The sequence below is a fragment of the Pungitius pungitius genome, chromosome 1, assembly GCF_949316345.1.
Source record: "Pungitius pungitius chromosome 1, fPunPun2.1, whole genome shotgun sequence".
In the NCBI taxonomy this organism is placed as follows: Eukaryota; Metazoa; Chordata; class Actinopteri; order Perciformes; family Gasterosteidae; genus Pungitius; species Pungitius pungitius.
Window position 1 is genome coordinate 13,344,632 of NC_084900.1, and position 18,412 is coordinate 13,363,043.

The 18,412-nt window shown below is 38.8% G+C and overlaps 1 protein-coding gene across 2 annotated transcripts in view; it reads right to left on the bottom strand.

Moving 5' to 3' along the window:
* Positions 1–1,644: 1,644 nt before the first annotated feature.
* The window catches only part of LOC119222841 (suppressor of tumorigenicity 14 protein homolog), a 33,291-nt gene continuing 16,523 nt past the window's right edge, over positions 1,645–18,412 (bottom strand). For both annotated transcript variants that reach the window (XM_037479780.2, XM_037479778.2), the window contains exon 19: positions 1,645–2,525. In XM_037479780.2, coding sequence (XP_037335677.2) covers positions 2,364–2,525 — 162 coding nt within the window. In that variant the 3' untranslated portion in view covers positions 1,645–2,363. The remainder of the gene's footprint in view (positions 2,526–18,412) is intronic.

Sequence of the window (18,412 nt, forward strand, 5' to 3'; positions counted from 1 at the left end):
TGTATTTGCTATGATTTGTTTTAGCTTTGTCTTTGGAGTCAACAAAGTACACAAGACTTTTTATCAATCAGTTTTATCTTCAGTTCCTCGTCTCCATTCCTCCTGTCTCTTAATGCTTCCTGTTTGTGTGATTAGCTGATTTATAAATTTCCCTGGTGATCAATAAAAGGCGAAATGACTGGATCAGATCAGATGTGTCGCTGTTTTACTGGTTTCTCTTGTAATCACGTTCTGAGATGGAAGATGGTCCTCACTACTGAAATAACGCTTAGCTTCATCTGCTAATCATACAGGGAGAGTTTACACTGCTGTCATGGTTATAGGGACACTATGGGATAGTACAGGACCTGTTGGATATTAGGGGACATGGTGGGATATAGAGGGACAGGGTGGACATGGTTGGACATGGGGCAATAGTAGGGGAACTGGTGGGATACATCATATTACATGTCATTTAGCTGATGCTTGATCCAAAGTGACAAAACAATAAGATACAAAGTCAAAAGAACAAGGAACAACAAAAGTGCAATTTCATCAAATAAGGCTGATGTACAACTTTTTATAGAGAAGATCCAGTTTACGGTCTACAGAGTGTTAGTGTTTTATTGGAGGTTTAGTCTGAAGAGGTGTGTCTTTAGTCTGAAGATGTAAAGGCTCTCTGTGGTCCTGATGTCATCACAGAGCTCCTTCCACCATCTAGGAGCAGGACAGCAAAGAGTCGAGATCTAGTCGAGTGTTTTGCTCTCAGTGAGAGAGGAACAAGCAGCTTGATGTTTGGATGGAGGGTTTCACCATGTCCTAGATGGAGACTGGACCCCCATCCATTCACAGCATGCTACGTGAGCACCAATGTTTTGAACTGGATGCAAGAAGCCACTGGTAACCAGTGAAGAAAGGAGGAGTGGAGGAGTGTGGGAGAACTTAGGAAGGTTGAAGATGAGTCGAGCTGCTGCATTGAATGAATGAGCTGCAGAGGTGGAATGGAGCAGAGAGACCTGCCAGGAGAGAGTTACAATAGTCAAGGAGATGACAAGAGCCTGAATCAGTACCTGTGCCTCCTTCTGAGTGAGAAGGGGTTGTATTCTCCTGATGTTGTAGAGCGTGGACCTACAGGATCGTGTTGTCGCTGTGATAGGGTGGACATGGTGGGACACTGTGTGATGGTGGGGGACGAGCTTCTCTACAGACAAACACATAACTCAATGTCTTGTCTATCCATAGCCCATAAGATGCAGCTTTATAGTCACAGAGCACGACGCCGTAAAAAACGATCACAACGACCATCGGGAAGGTGCCGAATGTCCAGAATGGGCTCCTTCATCTGTGCTGGAGATCTCTCCGGTGTCAACAGCAAGCAGCACCACACCACCTTCCTCCGGTTGGTTCAGATGTGAATTCAAGGCGAGACGCTTGCGTTCTTCACTTCACATCCATAGAGAGGGTGAGTGGACCTGATGGACCTGCATCGAGCTCCTCACCGTACTCATGTTATAAAGTTGAGCTGTGGATGTGCAGTGGGATTCTCTAATATTAATACTCAATCTCTTTCCTGTGCTCCTGTGACCTCACGACGTCCTCCATCGAGGGAAAGACGTCAACACCCAACAAGGCATTAATCCAAAATAAAAACAGAATACTCGCATAGACAACACACACTTTATTTCAAACAGTGAATTATTACAATAATCCAATAAGAACCATGAAAAAACAATTTTTTCTACTGTTTAAATGAGTGAGTCGGTACATTCGTGATTATCTAAATGTTTTATCTGAACAAAAAAAACCTCCCTCAAAATAAAGCTTTTATTCTGCTACTCAGCGTTTTCTTTGAATCGTGTATCTTTAAAAGTGGTTAATTATGTTGCAACCCAAACCAACAATGTAACTATGTAAAAGACAATTAATTACATTGAGCAGAGTTTAAGAGTTTAAACATGAAACACAGATAAGAAAACTAAAACATTAAACGAACATAGAATCGCTTCGACAACCCATCCGCCTCAATACCAGTTTCATTTTGGCACCACAAAATATATATTTTTATCATATATATATATATAGCATTATTTTTACTTCTGAACTATTTACTCGTATAAAGTTGCTGCCCGACTTTATGTCGACACTGTTTGCAAAATTTAACTGAACCACATGAAGTCATGAGGATTGTTTCCTTTGGCAGATTCAAACCAGTAGTTTCATCAAAAGTTCATGATTCATACATGATAATAAATGGCACTAATTGACCAATTAGTCGTTATGTTAAAATACTCAAGCTGTAAATGTTTAAAATGTGAATGACTCATTATTGTGTTACTTTTCATTAGGCCAGTGGTTATCAAACAGTATCCCTCAGGTGTCCTCCTCTACAGCCCCGTCTGCTCCGTGATCCAGGACCGGTATTTGGTGAGGCGGGTGTACACGCCGGGCCGGTTCCTGCGGGCGCAGCCGTCGCCCCAGCTCACCACGCCAGCCAGCAAGACCCGCCCCCCGGGGCCCGAGACGGACAGCGGGCCGCCGGAGTCGCCCTGAGGGAGCCGGAGGGGACAGGGTCAGGTTGGGCTCTGAAACTGGAAGTGTGTCAACAAGACGTCCAGGTCTGGTTTCTAGTTCTAACAGGCTGCCCTCTCATGTTAAGGTGGAGGTGGCCTGAGCTACACCCGTGCAGGGGGAGGGGGGGGGGGGGGGGGGGGGGGGCTTTGAGCCTTTAGAGGACTGATACACTGGAATTTCACTTTGAGAGTTAAACTAATGTCTGTTGAAATAAAAGACAACATTTTAACAACCTAGAGAGTACTTCTATACGCAAGCTGGTAGCCGACTTGGTAAATGAAATGTACATGCACTTCACTGCAATACAGCGGGTGAAATAAGTATTGAACACGTCACCATTTTCAATATATTTCCAAAGGAGCAATTGACATGAAATTTTCACCAGAAAATGACACAGGGAAAAAGTATTGAACACATGAAGAAAGGGAGGTGCGAAAAGGTATGGAAAGCCAAGACAACAGCTGAAAACTATTAGTAATTAAAAAGCAATCCAGACCCTCGTCAGTGCAAATTAAAATCAGCTGGTTCAGTCCCATCTGATGGCCTACAAAAAGGTCTCATTGCCAAGGTGTCACACAAGACACATCCCATGATGGGTAAAAGCAAAGAGCTGTCTCAGGACCTTCACAACCTGATTGTTGCAAAACGCAATGATGGCATTGGTTATTGGCGCATCTCTAAGCTTCTGAATGTTCCAGTGAGCACTGTTGGGGCCAAAGACAATCATTTCACCATAAATGTATTTTGACCAGGTGCTCCTCGCAAGATTTCGGACATAGGAGTGAAAAAGAGTTGTCCAAGAGCCAAGGACCACTTGTGGGGAGCTTCAAAAAGACCTTCAATTAGCAGGTGCTGTTGTCTCAAAGAAAACAGTAAGTAATGACTCCACCGCCATGGCCTGTATGCACGCTCACCACGCAAGACTCCATTGCTGAAAAAAAAGCATGTTGGAGCTCTTGGAAAATGTAACCGTTTGGATGCCGTAATACACACCATGTTTAGAGGAGAAATGGCACTGCACATCACCCTAAAGACACCATACCAACAGTGAAGTTTGGAGGTGGGAACATCATGGTGTGGGGCTGCTTTTCAGCAAATGGTACTGGCAAACTTCACATAATTGAATTCATGAGAGGCATCTGCTGCCATCTACCAGGATGGGGAAGATAAAACGAGGGTGGATATTTCAGCAAGACAAGGATCCCAAACACACAAAGCTGCTAGAGTGGCCCAGCCAATCACCTGACTTAAATCCCATTGAAATATGGAAAGAACTGAAGATCAAGATTCATAGAAGAGGCCCACGGAACCTTCACGATTTGAAGACTGTGTGGAAGAATGGAACAAAATCACACCAGAGCAATGCATGCGACTAGTTTCTCCACGCAGGAGGCGTCTTGAAGCATTCAAGAGTCCAGAGTTATTACCAACAAAGGCTTTTGTACAAAGTATTGAATAAATATCAGTAAGCGTGTTCAATACTTTGCCCCTGTGTCATTTCACATTATTACACATAACTTTATTTCTGAACTTCTCTGTTTTGGTTTCTTTGTATGTATTACTTGGGTTGTTACCAACATCTGGTGACAATTTCATGTCAATAAGCTCCTTTGGAAACATATTTACTGAGAAAAATGGTCACGTGTTCAATACTTATTTCACCCGGTGTATTGCAGTGAAGTGCATGTACATTTCATTTAGCAAGTTGGCTACCAGCTTGAGTGTAGAAGTACTCTCTAAGTATCAGAACGCTCTCTCACAACGCAGAAGAAGTCACACACAGACTTCTGGACTTCCTTTCTGGGTGGAGTTCTGCTTCATGGTCACCGCCATCTTGCTTTCTGGCTAGATCCATCTGTCTATTTAGCTGTTGCCGATGTTGAATTTTGGCAACTGGAAGTGACACGAGAGGGCGGAGCTAGCGAATAAGATGTTTTCAGTACCAAAAAAAATTGACAATTAACTAAAAAAACTCAAAGTCAAAATGGCAAATGTTACAAAGAACTAGAAAATGCATTTCCTGCTGAAAATGCGTTGGAATGCAAGCTGAAAATAATTTCTAAAAGTTGCTTAAAGTACAGAAATGAAACCAGCTGAAATTATTCTAAACATTGCTGAAAGAATAGAAAAAGCTGAAATACACTTAAAAATGGCTGAAAATACAGAAATGAGAAAAGCTGAAATGAACTTGAAACAATTGCAAAAAAACTGAAATGGGAGAAGCTTCTATGAATTTGAAATCACAGAAATAATAAAAGCTGAAATTAATTTCAAAAAGTTGCTTAAAATGCAAAAAGCTGAAATTATTCAAAACATTGCTGAAAGAATAGAAAAAGGTGAAATACATTTAAAAATGGCTGAAAATACAGAAATGAGAAAAGCTGAAATGAACTTGAAACAATTGCAAAAAAACTGAAATGGGAGAAGCTTCTATGAATTTGAAATCACAGACATAAAAGCTGAAATTAATTTAAAAAAGTTGCTTAAACTGCAACAAGCTGAAATTATTCAAAACATTGCTGAAAGAATAGAAAAAGCTGAAGTACATTTGAAAAGCTGAAATGAACTTGAAAGAATTGGAAAAAACAGAAATGGCAAAATACAGAACGAAAAAAGCTTAAATTACTTATAAACATTGCTGAATCTTTTTCATTCAAACTAAATGAACTTGGTAAATGGACGTGTACAACGCTTTGCTAGTCTTCTGACTACTCAAAGCGCTTTAATACTAGATGACATCTCTCACCCATTAATACATTGATGTCACAACCTACCATACACAGTGGCACCTGCCCATTTGCACAGAATAAACAAGACAGGAGAAGATCCTGGCAACAAGTCAAAATAAAATATAAAAATCTTTTTGCAAATAGTGTAGAAATTACCAAGAGCTTTGTGGCGGTCCCATCAAAAACGCCCCTGGATACTTCCGGATAAGTTAACAGTCATGTCTTGATGATGTCATAGAGATGCGCGGTTTTGTGAAATAAAGATGGACGCATACAGCGCCAATGACTAAAATAAGTACTAAGTGTTTCACTTGGACAATTAAATGTTAGTGGACACACACAAATACTACAGCCCCCATCTCGATTACAATTGTTCACTCCTCAGTGCGCAGTTTCGCCCACCAGCGGACCCCCTCCTCCCCCCCTAACCCCGGCTGGCCCACCGTAACTTTTGACTTGCTTATTAACTGACGGACCTTCTTGCGGTCCGATGAAGGTTATTAATAGTATATTAGGTTGACGCTTTGTTGCGTAAAATAAAGACCAAACGATCTCCTGTCATTCGCGAAAGAAAACAAACTCACGTGTCTGCAGCTCAATCACCGAAGGAACAACGTCACGCCACTCCCCGTAACTTTTGACATGCTTATTAACCTACGGACCTTCTTGCGGTCCGCGAAAAGGTTGTTAATAGTATCACTCGCGTAAAAAAATAAACTCACGTGCCTGCAGCTTAATGACAACACCGAAGGAACAACGTCACAACCACGGTTTAAGTCTCCAGCGGGGAGTAGCCTCGTTAGCAGTTTAGCTAGCTAGCAATCTAGTACTTATGGCTCTCACATGTCTCAAATATCTTACGGTCCAGCCTCCACATTACTTACGGTCTGCTCATCCCGGGTCTCCGTCCCAACTCACGACACGCACGTCCACACGTACCGTTATCTAACCACGGTTAAACCTGCACGTCCATACGTACCGTTATCTAACCACGGTTAAACCTGCACGTCCCTGAGCTGCGTCTTTATGGCCATCGATCAACAGCTGATCGCTAATTAGCTCGCAGTGAAGAGAGTGAAGAGATTTAGACAAAATCCACACCTCAAACAAATGCTTCCTGGAGCAAAACTATTTGGAGTAGCCAAAAAATAATGACATTTTGAGAGACACAAGACTCTACCGAACGTTTGAGTGTAGTTTTTATGTCTCTATGTGTTTTAAAACTGCTCAAACAGCCGTTTACAAAAAGTGTACCGGCTGTGTTTTTTTTTTTTTAAATGTCGGCAGATTTGTATGGAAGCGTATGGGGCTCGGGGCAGACTTTGTCTCACAACCAGGCTCCTCACGCAAAAAGTAAATAACTCTGACATTCCAAACTTATACGAGTCCAACCAGCACAAGCACGGCTAATGTTTTCTTTTTAAATGAAGGCTGAAAAGTGAATATTGTGGCCGTAAAGAGAAAAGTGCCTCTTTTTTTTTTACTGAATCCTGACACGGCGCTCACTCTAAATCGCGGGACAATCCGGAAAACTCCACTCTAAATTCGAAAGAAACCCCAAAACTAATGAAACATAATTAGTGATTATGAAAAAACTATAATAGATATCAACGAGCTGTTTTTTTAATAAAATTGTTAAGACTTGTGTCAACATTTTAAAGTTTAAATGTTGTCTCTAGCTGAAAGATTGGAAAAGCTGAAAAAGTTGAAAGTTGAAGAAGTTTTGAAAGGATTTGAAAATTTAATCCATTAGGAAACCATGTTAAAAAGGTTGAAGATATTAATTTATATTAATTCAATTATAAGAGCTAAAAAGCTGAAAAGTCATAGCACCCCTCCCCTGAATGAGCTGAACATTTTAATATTTGAATGGTCTTAATAGCTGAAAGTGTGAAGGAGTTGAAAGGTGCGGCGGAAGAAATAGAAGAACTAGAAAATGCATTTCCTGCTGAAAATGCGTTGGAATGCAGGCTGAAAATAATATGAAAAAGTTGCTTAAAGTACAGAATTGAAACAAGCTGAAATACATTTAAAAATGGCTGAAAATACAGAAATTTTCTAAACATTGCTGAAATAGAAAAGGCTGAAATACATTTAAAATTGCTGAAATTACAGAAATGAGAAAAGCTGAAATGAACCTGAAAGAATTGCAAAAAAAGAAATGGGAGAAGCTTCTATGAATTTGAAAACACAAATAATAAAAGCTGAAATAATAGAAATAGGAAAAGCTGAGAATTAAAAAATACATTTTTTGTAGTAATATAAAGTTTAGTACTATAGTTGTAATTGTGGTACTAGTGGTACTAGCAGCAGTAGAAGAAGTAAGTACTAGTTTCACTAGTATTTGAAAGCAATTGTGGTGTACCCATTGTTGAGGTACAGATAATCATTGAGGCTTTTATTTTGAAATAATGGAATTGGGTGGGGGGGTTTGAGAGACAGACTGTTTGTTATTCAAACCAAATGGACTTGGTAAAATAGATTTGTACAGCGCTCTTCTAGTCTTCTGACCACTCAAAGCACCTTAACACTACATAACATCATTCACCCATTCACACACCAATGACAGGACCTACCATACACAGTGGCACCTGCCCAACCAGTAACTAACATTCACACAGTGTAGTCACAGCTAGAGGAACAATTCTGGGATCAAGTGTCTTGCCCAAGGACACAGTGACATACAGGTTAGCCAGGCCTGGGATCAGACCGCCAACCCTCTGATTGGAGGACGGCCGCCCGCGCTCCCCACTCACCCACAGTCGCCCTAAGCTAAGAAAACTAAAGTTATTAATTGATGGGCCTCATCAAACATTACAGTAAGAATTCCCACCATTGGGGTTGAAATACTAGTAGTACTAGTAATATTAGTAGTAGTAAAAGTCATTTTAGTAATACTACCAGTTGAAATACTAGAAGTACTACTAGAAGTACTAGAAATATTAGTAGTGGTTGTAGTACTATTTGAAAGAGCAATACGTATTTAACAAAACAGCTTCATCCTAAGCTTCATGGCTAAATTAGATAATCATTGCAGCTTTTATTTTGAAATGATGGTATTGGGGGAGTGGGTGAGTAGGTGCAGGGGTTGAGAGACAGTATATATTATTTAATAGGCCTCATCAAACATTACAGTAAGAATTCCCTCCATTGGGTTGAAATACTAGTAGTAAAAGTATTTTAGTAATAATACCAGTTGAAATACTAGAAGTACTACTAGAAGTACTAGACATTCTAGTAGTGGTTGTAGTACTATTTGAAAGCGCAATAAGTATTCAACGAAACAGCTGAATCCTAAGCTTTATGTTTAAATAACATAATCACTGCAGCTTTTTATTTTGAAATGATGGTATTGGGTGAGTGGGTGGCGGGGTGGGGGGTTGAGAGACAGTATATATTATTTAATAGGCCTCATCAAACATTACAGTAAGAATTCCCTCCATTGGGTTGAAATACTAGTAGTAAAAGTATTTTAGTAATAATACCAGTTTAAATACTAGAAGTACTACTAGAAGTACTAGAAATATTAGTAGTGGTTGTAGTACTATTTGAAAGCGCAATAAGTATTCAACGAAACAGCTGAATCCTAAGCTTCATGTTTAAATAACATAATCACTGCAGCTTTTATTTTGAAATGATGGTATTGGGGGAGTGGGTGGGGGGGTTGAGAGACAGTATATATTATTTAATAGGCCTCATCAAACATTACAGTAAGAACTCCCTCCATGGGGGTTTGAAATGATGAGAGAAGGTGGAGAGAAGGAGGTCATGTCAGGCTGCACTAATCAGCTAATTAGGATCAGCTGTGAGTCACAGAAAGAGCCCCAGCTCGTTGGCGCGGCAACGGAGCAAGGTGCACTTAGCTCACAGACAGTTACCGAGAACCCACACCTCAAACAAATGCTTCCTGGAGCAAAACTATTTGGAGTAGCCAAAAAATAATTACATTTTGAGCGACACAAGACTCTACCGAACGTTTGAGTGTAGTTTTTATGTCTTTATGTCTTTTAAAACTGCTCTACCAACAGTTTACAAAACATGGACCCTCTCTTGTCTTCCGACTTTGCCCGCACTCTAGCGCTCACTCTAAATTCGAAAAGGACCCCAAAACTAGTGAAACATAATGAGTGGTTATGAAAAAACTATAATAGATATCAACAAGCTGTTTTTTTTAGGAAATTGTTAAGACTTGTGTCAACATTTTAAAGTTTAAATGGTGTCTCTAGCTGAAAGATTGGAAAAGCTGAAAAAGTTGAAAGTTGAAGAAGTTTTGAAAGGATTTGAAATTTAATACATTAGGAAACCATGTTAAAAAGGTTGAAGATATTAATTTATATTAATTCAATTATAAGAGCTAAAAAGCTGAAAAGTCATAGCACCCCTCCCCTGAATGAGCTGAACATTTTAATATTTGAATGGTCTTAATAGCTGAAAGTGTGAAGGAGTTGAAAGGTGCGGCGGAAGAAATAGAATATGAAGAAGATGAATAAGTCGGAACTAGAAAATGCATTTCCTGCTGAAAATGCGTTGGAATGCAAAAAGCTGAAGTTAATTTCAAAAAGTTGCTTAAAGTACAGAAATGAAACAAGCTGAAATTATTCTAAATATTGCTGAAAGAATAGAAAAAGCTGAAATACATTTTAAAATGGCTGAAAATACAGAAATGAGTAAAGCTGAAATGAACTTGAAACAATTGCAAAAAAACTGAAATGGGAGAAGCTTCTATGAATTTGAAATCACAGAAATAATAAAAGCTGGAATTAATTTCAAAAAGTTGCTTAAAATGCAACAAGCTGAAATTATTCTAAACATTGCTGAAAGAATAGAAAAAGCTGAAATACATAAATGAGAAAAGCTGAAATGAACTTGAAAGAATATAAAAAAAACTGAAATGGGAGAAGCTTCTATGAATTTGAAATCACAGAAATAATAAAAGCTGAAATTATTCTAAACATTGCTGAAATAAAAAAGGCTGAAATACATTTAAAAATTGCTGAAAATACAGAAATGAGAAAAGCTGAAACGAACTTGAAAGAATTGGAAAAAACAGAAATGGGGGAAGCTTCTATGAATTTGACAAAATACAGAACTAATAAAAGCTTAAATTACTTCTAAACATTGCTGAATCTTTTTCATTCAAACTTAATGAACTTGTACACCGCTTTGCTAGTCTTCTGACAACTCAAAGAGCTTTAATACTAGATGACATCTCTCACCCATTAATACACTGATGACACAACCTACCATACACAGTGGCACCTGCCCATGTGCACAGAATAAACAAGACAGGAGAAGATCCTGGCAACAAGTCAAAATAAAATATAAAAACATTTTGCATGGTTGGTGAGTGCCTCAAAAGTTTGCAAATAGTGTAGAAATTACTGAAAGCTTCGTGGCGGTCCCATCAAAAACGCCCCTGGATACTTCCGGATAAGTTAACCGTCATGTCTTGATGATGTCATAAAGATGCGCGGTTTTGTTAAATAAACATGGACGCATACAGCGCCGATGACTAATATAAGTACTACGTGTTTCACTTGGACAATTAAATGTTAGTGGACACACACAAATACTACAGCCCCCATCTCGATTACAATTGTTCACTCCTCAGTGCGCAGTTTCGCCCACCAGCGAACCCCCTCCTCCCCCCTAACCCCGGCTGGTCCACCGTAACTTTTGACGTGCTTATTAACTGACGGACCTTCTTGCGGTCCGATGAAGGTTATTAATAGTATATTAAGTTGACGCTTTGTTGCGTAAAATAAAGACCAAACGATCTCCTGTCATTCGCGTAAGAAAACAAACTCACGTATCTGCAGCTCAATCCCCGAAGGAACAACGTCACGCCACTCCCCGTAACTTTTGACGTGCTTATTAACTGACGGACCTTCTTGCGGTCCGATGAAGGTTATTAATAGTATATTAAGTTGACGCTCTGTTGCGTAAAATAAAGACCAAACGATCTCCTGTCATTCGCGTAAGAAAACAAACTCACGTATCTGCAGCTCAATCCCCAAAGGGACAACGTCATGCCACTCCCCGTAACTTTTGACGTGCTTATTAACCTACGGACCTTCTTGCGGTCCGCGAAAAGGTTATTAATAGTATCACTCGCGTAAGAAAATAAACTCACGTGCCTGCAGCTTAATGACAACACCGAATGAACAACGTCACACCCACGGTTTATGTCTCCAGCGGGGAGTAGCCTCGTTAGCAGTATAGCTAGCTAGCAATCTAGTACTTATGGCTCTCACATGTCTCAAATATCTTACGGTCCAGCCTCCACATTACTTACGGTCTGCTCATCCCGGGTCTCCGTCCCAACTCACGACACGCACGTCCATACGTACCGTTATCTAACCACGGTTAAACCTGCACGTCCATACGTACCGTTATCTAACCACGGTTAAACCTGCACGTCCCTGAGCTACGTCTTTATGGCCATAGATCAACAGCTGGTCGCTAATTAGCTCACGGCGAAGAGAGTGAAGAGATTTAGACAAAATCCACACCTCAAACAAATGCTTCCTGGAGCAAAACTATATGGGGTAGCCAAAAAATAATGACATTTTGAGAGACCCAAGACCCTATCAAACGCATGAGTGTAGTTTTTATGTCTCTGTGTGTTTTAAAACTGCTCAAACAGCCGTTTACAAAAAGTGTACCGGCTGTGTTTTTTTTTTTTAAATGTCGGCAGATTTGTATGGAAGCTTATGGGGCTCGGGGCAGACTTTGTCTCACAATCGGGCTCCTCACGCAAAAAGTAAATGACTCTGAGATTTCAAACTTATACGAGTCCAACCAGCACAAGCACGGCTAATGTTTTCTTTTTAAATGAAGGCTGAAAAGTGAATATTGTGGCCGTAAAGATAAAAGTGCCTCTTTTTTTTTTACTGAATCCTGACAAGGCGCTCACTCTAAATCGCGGGACCATCCGGAAAACTCCACTCTAAATTCGAAAGAAACCCCAAAACTACTGAAACATAATGAGTGGTTATGAAAAAACTATAATAGATATCAACAAGCTGTTTTTTTTAGGAAATTGTTAAGACTTGTGTCAACATTTTAAAGTTTAAATGGTGTCTCTAGCTGAAAGATTGGAAAAGCTGAAAAAGTTGAAAGTTGAAGAAGTTTTAAGAGGATTTGAAAATTTAATCCATTGGAAACCATGTTAAAAAAGGTTGATGTTTTTAATTTATATTAATTCAATTATAAAAGCTAAAAAGCTGAAAAGTCATAGCCCCCCTCTCCTGAAGGAGCTGAACATTTTAAAATTTGAATGGTCTGAATAGCTGAAAGTGTGAAGGAGTTGAAAGGTGCGGCGGAAGAAATAGAAGAATAATAATATGAAGAAGATGAATAAGGCGGAATAAAGATTAGAAGAACAATACTTGGAATGCTTGAAGCATTCCAACTAACTAGAAAATGCATTTCCTGCTGAAAATGCGTTGGAATGCAAAAAGCTGAAATTAATTTCAAAAAGTTGCTTAAAGTACAGAAATGAAACAAGCTGAAATTATTCTAAATATTGCTGAAAGAATAGAAAAAGCTGAAATACATTTTAAAATGGCTGAAAATACAGAAATGAGTAAAGCTGAAATGAACTTGAAACAATTGCAAAAAAACTGAAATGGGAGAAGCTTCTATGAATTTGAAATCACAGAAATAAAAGCTGAAATAAATTTCAAAAAGTTGTTTAAAATGCAACAAGCTGAAATTATTCTAAACATTGCTGAAAGAATAGAAAAAGCTGAAATACATAAATGAGAAAAGCTGAAATGAACTTGAAAGAATATCAAAAAAACAGAAATGGGAGAAGCTTCTATGAATTTGAAATCACAGAAATAATAAAAGCTGAAATTAATTTCAAAAAGTTGCTTAAAATGCAACAAGCTGAAATTATTCTAAACATTGCTGAAATAAAAAAGGCTGAAATACATTTAAAAATTGCTGAAAATACAGAAATGAGAAAAGCTGAAACGAACTTGAAAGAATTGGAAAAAACAGAAATGGGGGAAGCTTCTATGAATTTGACAAAATACAGAACTAATAAAAGCTTAAATTACTTCTAAACATTGCTGAATCTTTTTCATTCAAACTTAATGAACTTGTACACCGCTTTGCTAGTCTTCTGACAACTCAAAGCGCTTTAATACTAGATGACATCTCTCACCCATTAATACACTGATGACACAACCTACCATACACAGTGGCACCTGCCCATGTGCACAGAATAAACCAGACAGGAGAAGATCCTGGCAACAAGTCAAAATAAAATATAAAAACATTTTGCATGGTTGGTGAGTGCCTCAAAAGTTTGCAAATAGTGTAGAAATTACTGAAAGCTTCGTGGCGGTGCCATCAAAAACGCTCCTGGATACTTCCGGATAAGTTAACCGTCATGTCTTGATGATGTCATAAAGATGCGCGGTTTTGTGAAATAAACATGGACGCATACAGCGCCAATGACTAATACAAGTACTACGTGTTTCACTTGGACAATTAAATGTTAGTGGACACACACACAAATACTACAGCCCCCATCTCGATTACAATTGTTCACTCCTCAGTGCGCAGTTTCGCCCACCAGCGGACCCCCTCCTCCCCCCTAACCCCGGCTGGTCCACCGTAACTTTTGACGTGCTTATTAACTGACGGACCTTCTTGCGGTCCGATGAAGGTTATTAATAGTATATTAAGTTGACGCTTTGTTGCGTAAAATAAAGACCAAACGATCTCCTGTCATTCGCGTAAGAAAACAAACTCACGTATCTGCAGTTCAATCACCGAAGGAACAACGTCACGCCACTCCCCGTAACTTTTGACGTGCTTATTAACCTACGGACCTTCTTGCGGTCCGCGAAAAGGTTATTAATAGTATCACTCGCGTAAAAAAATAAACTCACGTGCCTGCAGCTTAATGACAACACCGAAGGAACAACGTCACAACCACGGTTTAAGTCTCCAGCGGGGAGTAGCCTCGTTAGCAGTTTAGCTAGCTAGCACTCTAGTACTTATGGCTCTCACATGTCTCAAATATCTTACCGTCCAGCCTCCACATTACTTACGGTCTGCTCATCCCGGGTCTCCGTCCCAACTCACGACACGCACGTCCACACGTACCGTTATCTAACCACGGTTAAACCTGCACGTCCCTGAGCTGCGTCTTTATGGCCATCGATCAACAGCTGATCGCTAATTAGCTCGCAGTGAAGAGATTTAGACAAAATCCACACCTCAAACAAATGCTTCCTGGAGCAAAACTATTTGGAGTAGCCAAAAAATAATGACATTTTGAGAGACACAAGACTCTACCGAACGTTTGAGTGTAGTTTTTATGTCTCTATGTGTTTTAAAACTGCTCAAACAGCCGTTTACAAAAAGTGTACCGGCTGTGTTTTTTTTTTTTAAATGTCGGCAGATTTGTATGGAAGCGTATGGGGCTCGGGGCAGACTTTGTCTCACAACCAGGCTCCTCACGCAAAAAGTAAATAACTCTGACATTCCAAACTTATACGAGTCCAACCAGCACAAGCACGGCTAATGTTTTCTTTTTAAATGAAGGCTGAAAAGTGAATATTGTGGCCGTAAAGATAAAAGTGCCTCTTTTTTTTTTACTGAATCCTCACACGGCGCTCACTCTAAATCGCGGGACAATCCGGAAAACTCCACTCTAAATTCGAAAGAAACCCCAAAACTAATGAAACATAATTAGTGTTTATGAAAAAACTATAATAGATATCAACAAGCTGTTTTTTTTATAAAATTGTTAAGACTTGTGTCAACATTTTAAAGTTTAAATGGTGTCTCTAGCTGAAAGATTGGAAAAGCTGAAAAAGTTGAAAGTTGAAGAAGTTTTGAAAGGATTTGAAAATTTAATCCATTAGGAAACCATGTTAAAAAGGTTGAAGATATTAATTTATATTAATTCAATTATAAGAGCTAAAAAGCTGAAAAGTCATAGCACCCCTCCCCTGAATGAGCTGAACATTTTAATATTTGAATGGTCTTAATAGCTGAAAGTGTGAAGGAGTTGAAAGGTGCGGCGGAAGAAATAGAATAATATGAAGAAGATGAATAAGTCGGAACTAGAAAATGCATTTCCTGCTGAAAATGCGTTGGAATGCAAAAAGCTGAAGTTAATTTCAAGAAGTTGCTTAAAGTACAGAAATGAAACAAGCTGAAATTATTCTAAATATTGCTGAAAGAATAGAAAAAGCTGAAATACATTTTAAAATGGCTGAAAATACAGAAATGAGTAAAGCTGAAATGAACTTGAAACAATTGCAAAAAAACTGAAATGGGAGAAGCTTCTATGAATTTGAAATCACAGAAATAATAAAAGCTGGAATTAATTTCAAAAAGTTGCTTAAAATGCAACAAGCTAAAATTATTCTAAACATTGCTGAAAGAATAGAAAAAGCTGAAATACATAAATGAGAAAAGCTGAAATGAACTTGAAAGAATATCAAAAAAACAGAAATGGGAGAAGCTTCTATGAATTTGATATCACAGAAATAATAAAAGCTGAAATTATTCTAAACATTGCTGAAATAAAAAAGGCTGAAATACATTTAAAAATTGCTGAAAATACAGAAATGAGAAAAGCTGAAACGAACTTGAAACAATTGCAAAAAAACTGAAATGGGAGAAGCTTCTATGAATTTGACAAAATACAGAACTAATAAAAGCTTAAATTACTTCTAAACATTGCTGAATCTTTTTCATTCAAACTTAATGAACTTGTACACCGCTTTGCTAGTCTTCTGACAACTCAAAGCGCTTTAATACTAGATGACATCTCTCACCCATTAATACACTGATGACACAACCTACCATACACAGTGGCACCTGCCCATGTGCACAGAATAAACAAGACAGGAGAAGATCCTGGCAACAAGTCAAAATAAAATATAAAAACATTTTGCATGGTTGGTGAGTGCCTCAAAAGTTTGCAAATAGTGTAGAAATTACTGAAAGCTTCGTGGCGGTGCCATCAAAAACGCTCCTGGATACTTCCGGATAAGTTAACCGTCATGTCTTGATGATGTCATAAAGATGCGCGGTTTTGTGAAATAAACATGGACGCTTACAGCGCCAATGACTAATACAAGTACTACGTGTTTCACTTGGACAATTACATGTTAGTGGACACACACAAATACTACAGCCCCCATCTCGATTACAATTGTTCACTCCTCAGTGCGCAGTTTCGCCCACCAGCGGACCCCCTCCTCCCCCCTAACCCCGGCTGGTCCACCGTAACTTTTGACGTGCTTATTAACTGACGGACCTTCTTGCGGTCCGATGAAGGTTATTAATAGTATATTAAGTTGACGCTTTGTTGCGTAAAATAAAGACCAAACGATCTCCTGTCATTCGCGTAAGAAAACAAACTCACGTATCTGCAGCTCAATCCACGAAGGAACAACGTCACGCCACTCCCCGTAACTTTTGACGTGCTTATTAACCTACGACCTTCTTGCGGTCCGCGAAAAGGTTATTAATAGTATCACTCGCGTAAGAAAATAAACTCACGTGCCTGCAGCTTAATGACAACACCGAAGGAACAACGTCACACCCACGGTTTAAGTCTCCAGCGGGGAGTAGCCTCGTTAGCAGTATAGCTAGCTAGCACTCTAGTACTTATGGCTCTCACATGTCTCAAATATCTTACGGTCCAGCCTCCACATTACTTACGGTCTGCTCATCCCGGGTCTCCGTCCCAACTCACGACACGCACGTCCATACGTACCGTTATCTAACCACGGTTAAACCTGCACGTCCCTGAGCTGCGTCTTTATGGGCATCGATCAACAGCTGGTCGCTAATTAGCTCACGGCGAAGAGAGTGAAGAGATTTAGACAAAATCCACACCTCAAACAAATGCTTCTAGGAGCAAAACTATATGGGGTAGCCAAAAAATTATGACATTTTGAGAGACCCAAGACCCTACCAAACGCATGAGTGTAGTTTTTATGTCTCTATGTGTTTTAAAACGGCTCAAACAGCCGTTTACAAAAAGTGTACCGGCTGTGTTTTTTTTTTTTTAAATGTCGCCAGATTTGTATGGAAGCTTATGGGGCTCGGGGCAGACTTTGTCTCACAATCAGGCTCCTCACGCAAAAAGTAAATAACTCTGAGATTCCAAACTTATACGAGTCCAACCAGCACAAGCACGGCTAATGTTTTCTTTTTAAATGAAGGCTGAAAAGTGAATATTGTGGCCGTAAAGATAAAAGTGCCTCTTTTTTTTTTACTGAATCCTGACACGGCGCTCACTCTAAATCGCGGGACAATCCGGAAAACTCCACTCTAAATTCTAAAGAAACCCCAAAACTACTGAAACATAATTAGTGATTATGAAAAAACTATAATAGATATCAACAAGCTGTTTTTTTAATGAAATTGTTAAGACTTGTGGCAACATTTTAAAGTTTAAATGGTGTCTCTAGCTGAAAGATTGGAAAAGCTGAAAAAGTTGAAAGTTGAAGAAGTTTTGAAATGATTTGAAAATTTAATCCATTAGGAAACCATGTTAAAAAGGTTGAAGATATTAATTTATATTAATTCAATTATAAGAGCTAAAAAGCTGAAAAGTCATAGCACCCCTCCCCTGAATGAGCTGAACATTTTAATATTTGAATGGTCTTAATAGCTGAAAGTGTGAAGGAGTTGAAAGGTGCGGCGGAAGAAATAGAAGAATAATAATATGAAGAAGATGAATAAGGCGGAATAAAGATTAGAAGAACAATACTTGGAATGCTTGAAGCATTCCAACTAATAAAGATTAGAAGAACAATACTTGGAATGCTTGAAGCATTCCAACTAACTAGAAAATGCATTTCCTGCTGAAAATGCGTTGGAATGCAGGCTGAAAATAATATGAAAAAGTTGCTTAAAGTACAGAATTGAAACAAGCTGAAATACATTTAAAAATGGCTGAAAATACAGAAATTTTCTAAACATTGCTGAAATAGAAAAGGCTGAAATACATTTAAAATTGCTGAAATTACAGAAATGAGAAAAGCTGAAATGAACTTGAAAGAATTGCAAAAAAAGAAATGGGAGAAGCTTCTATGAATTTGAAAACACAAATAATAAAAGCTGAAATAATAGAAATAGGAAAAGCT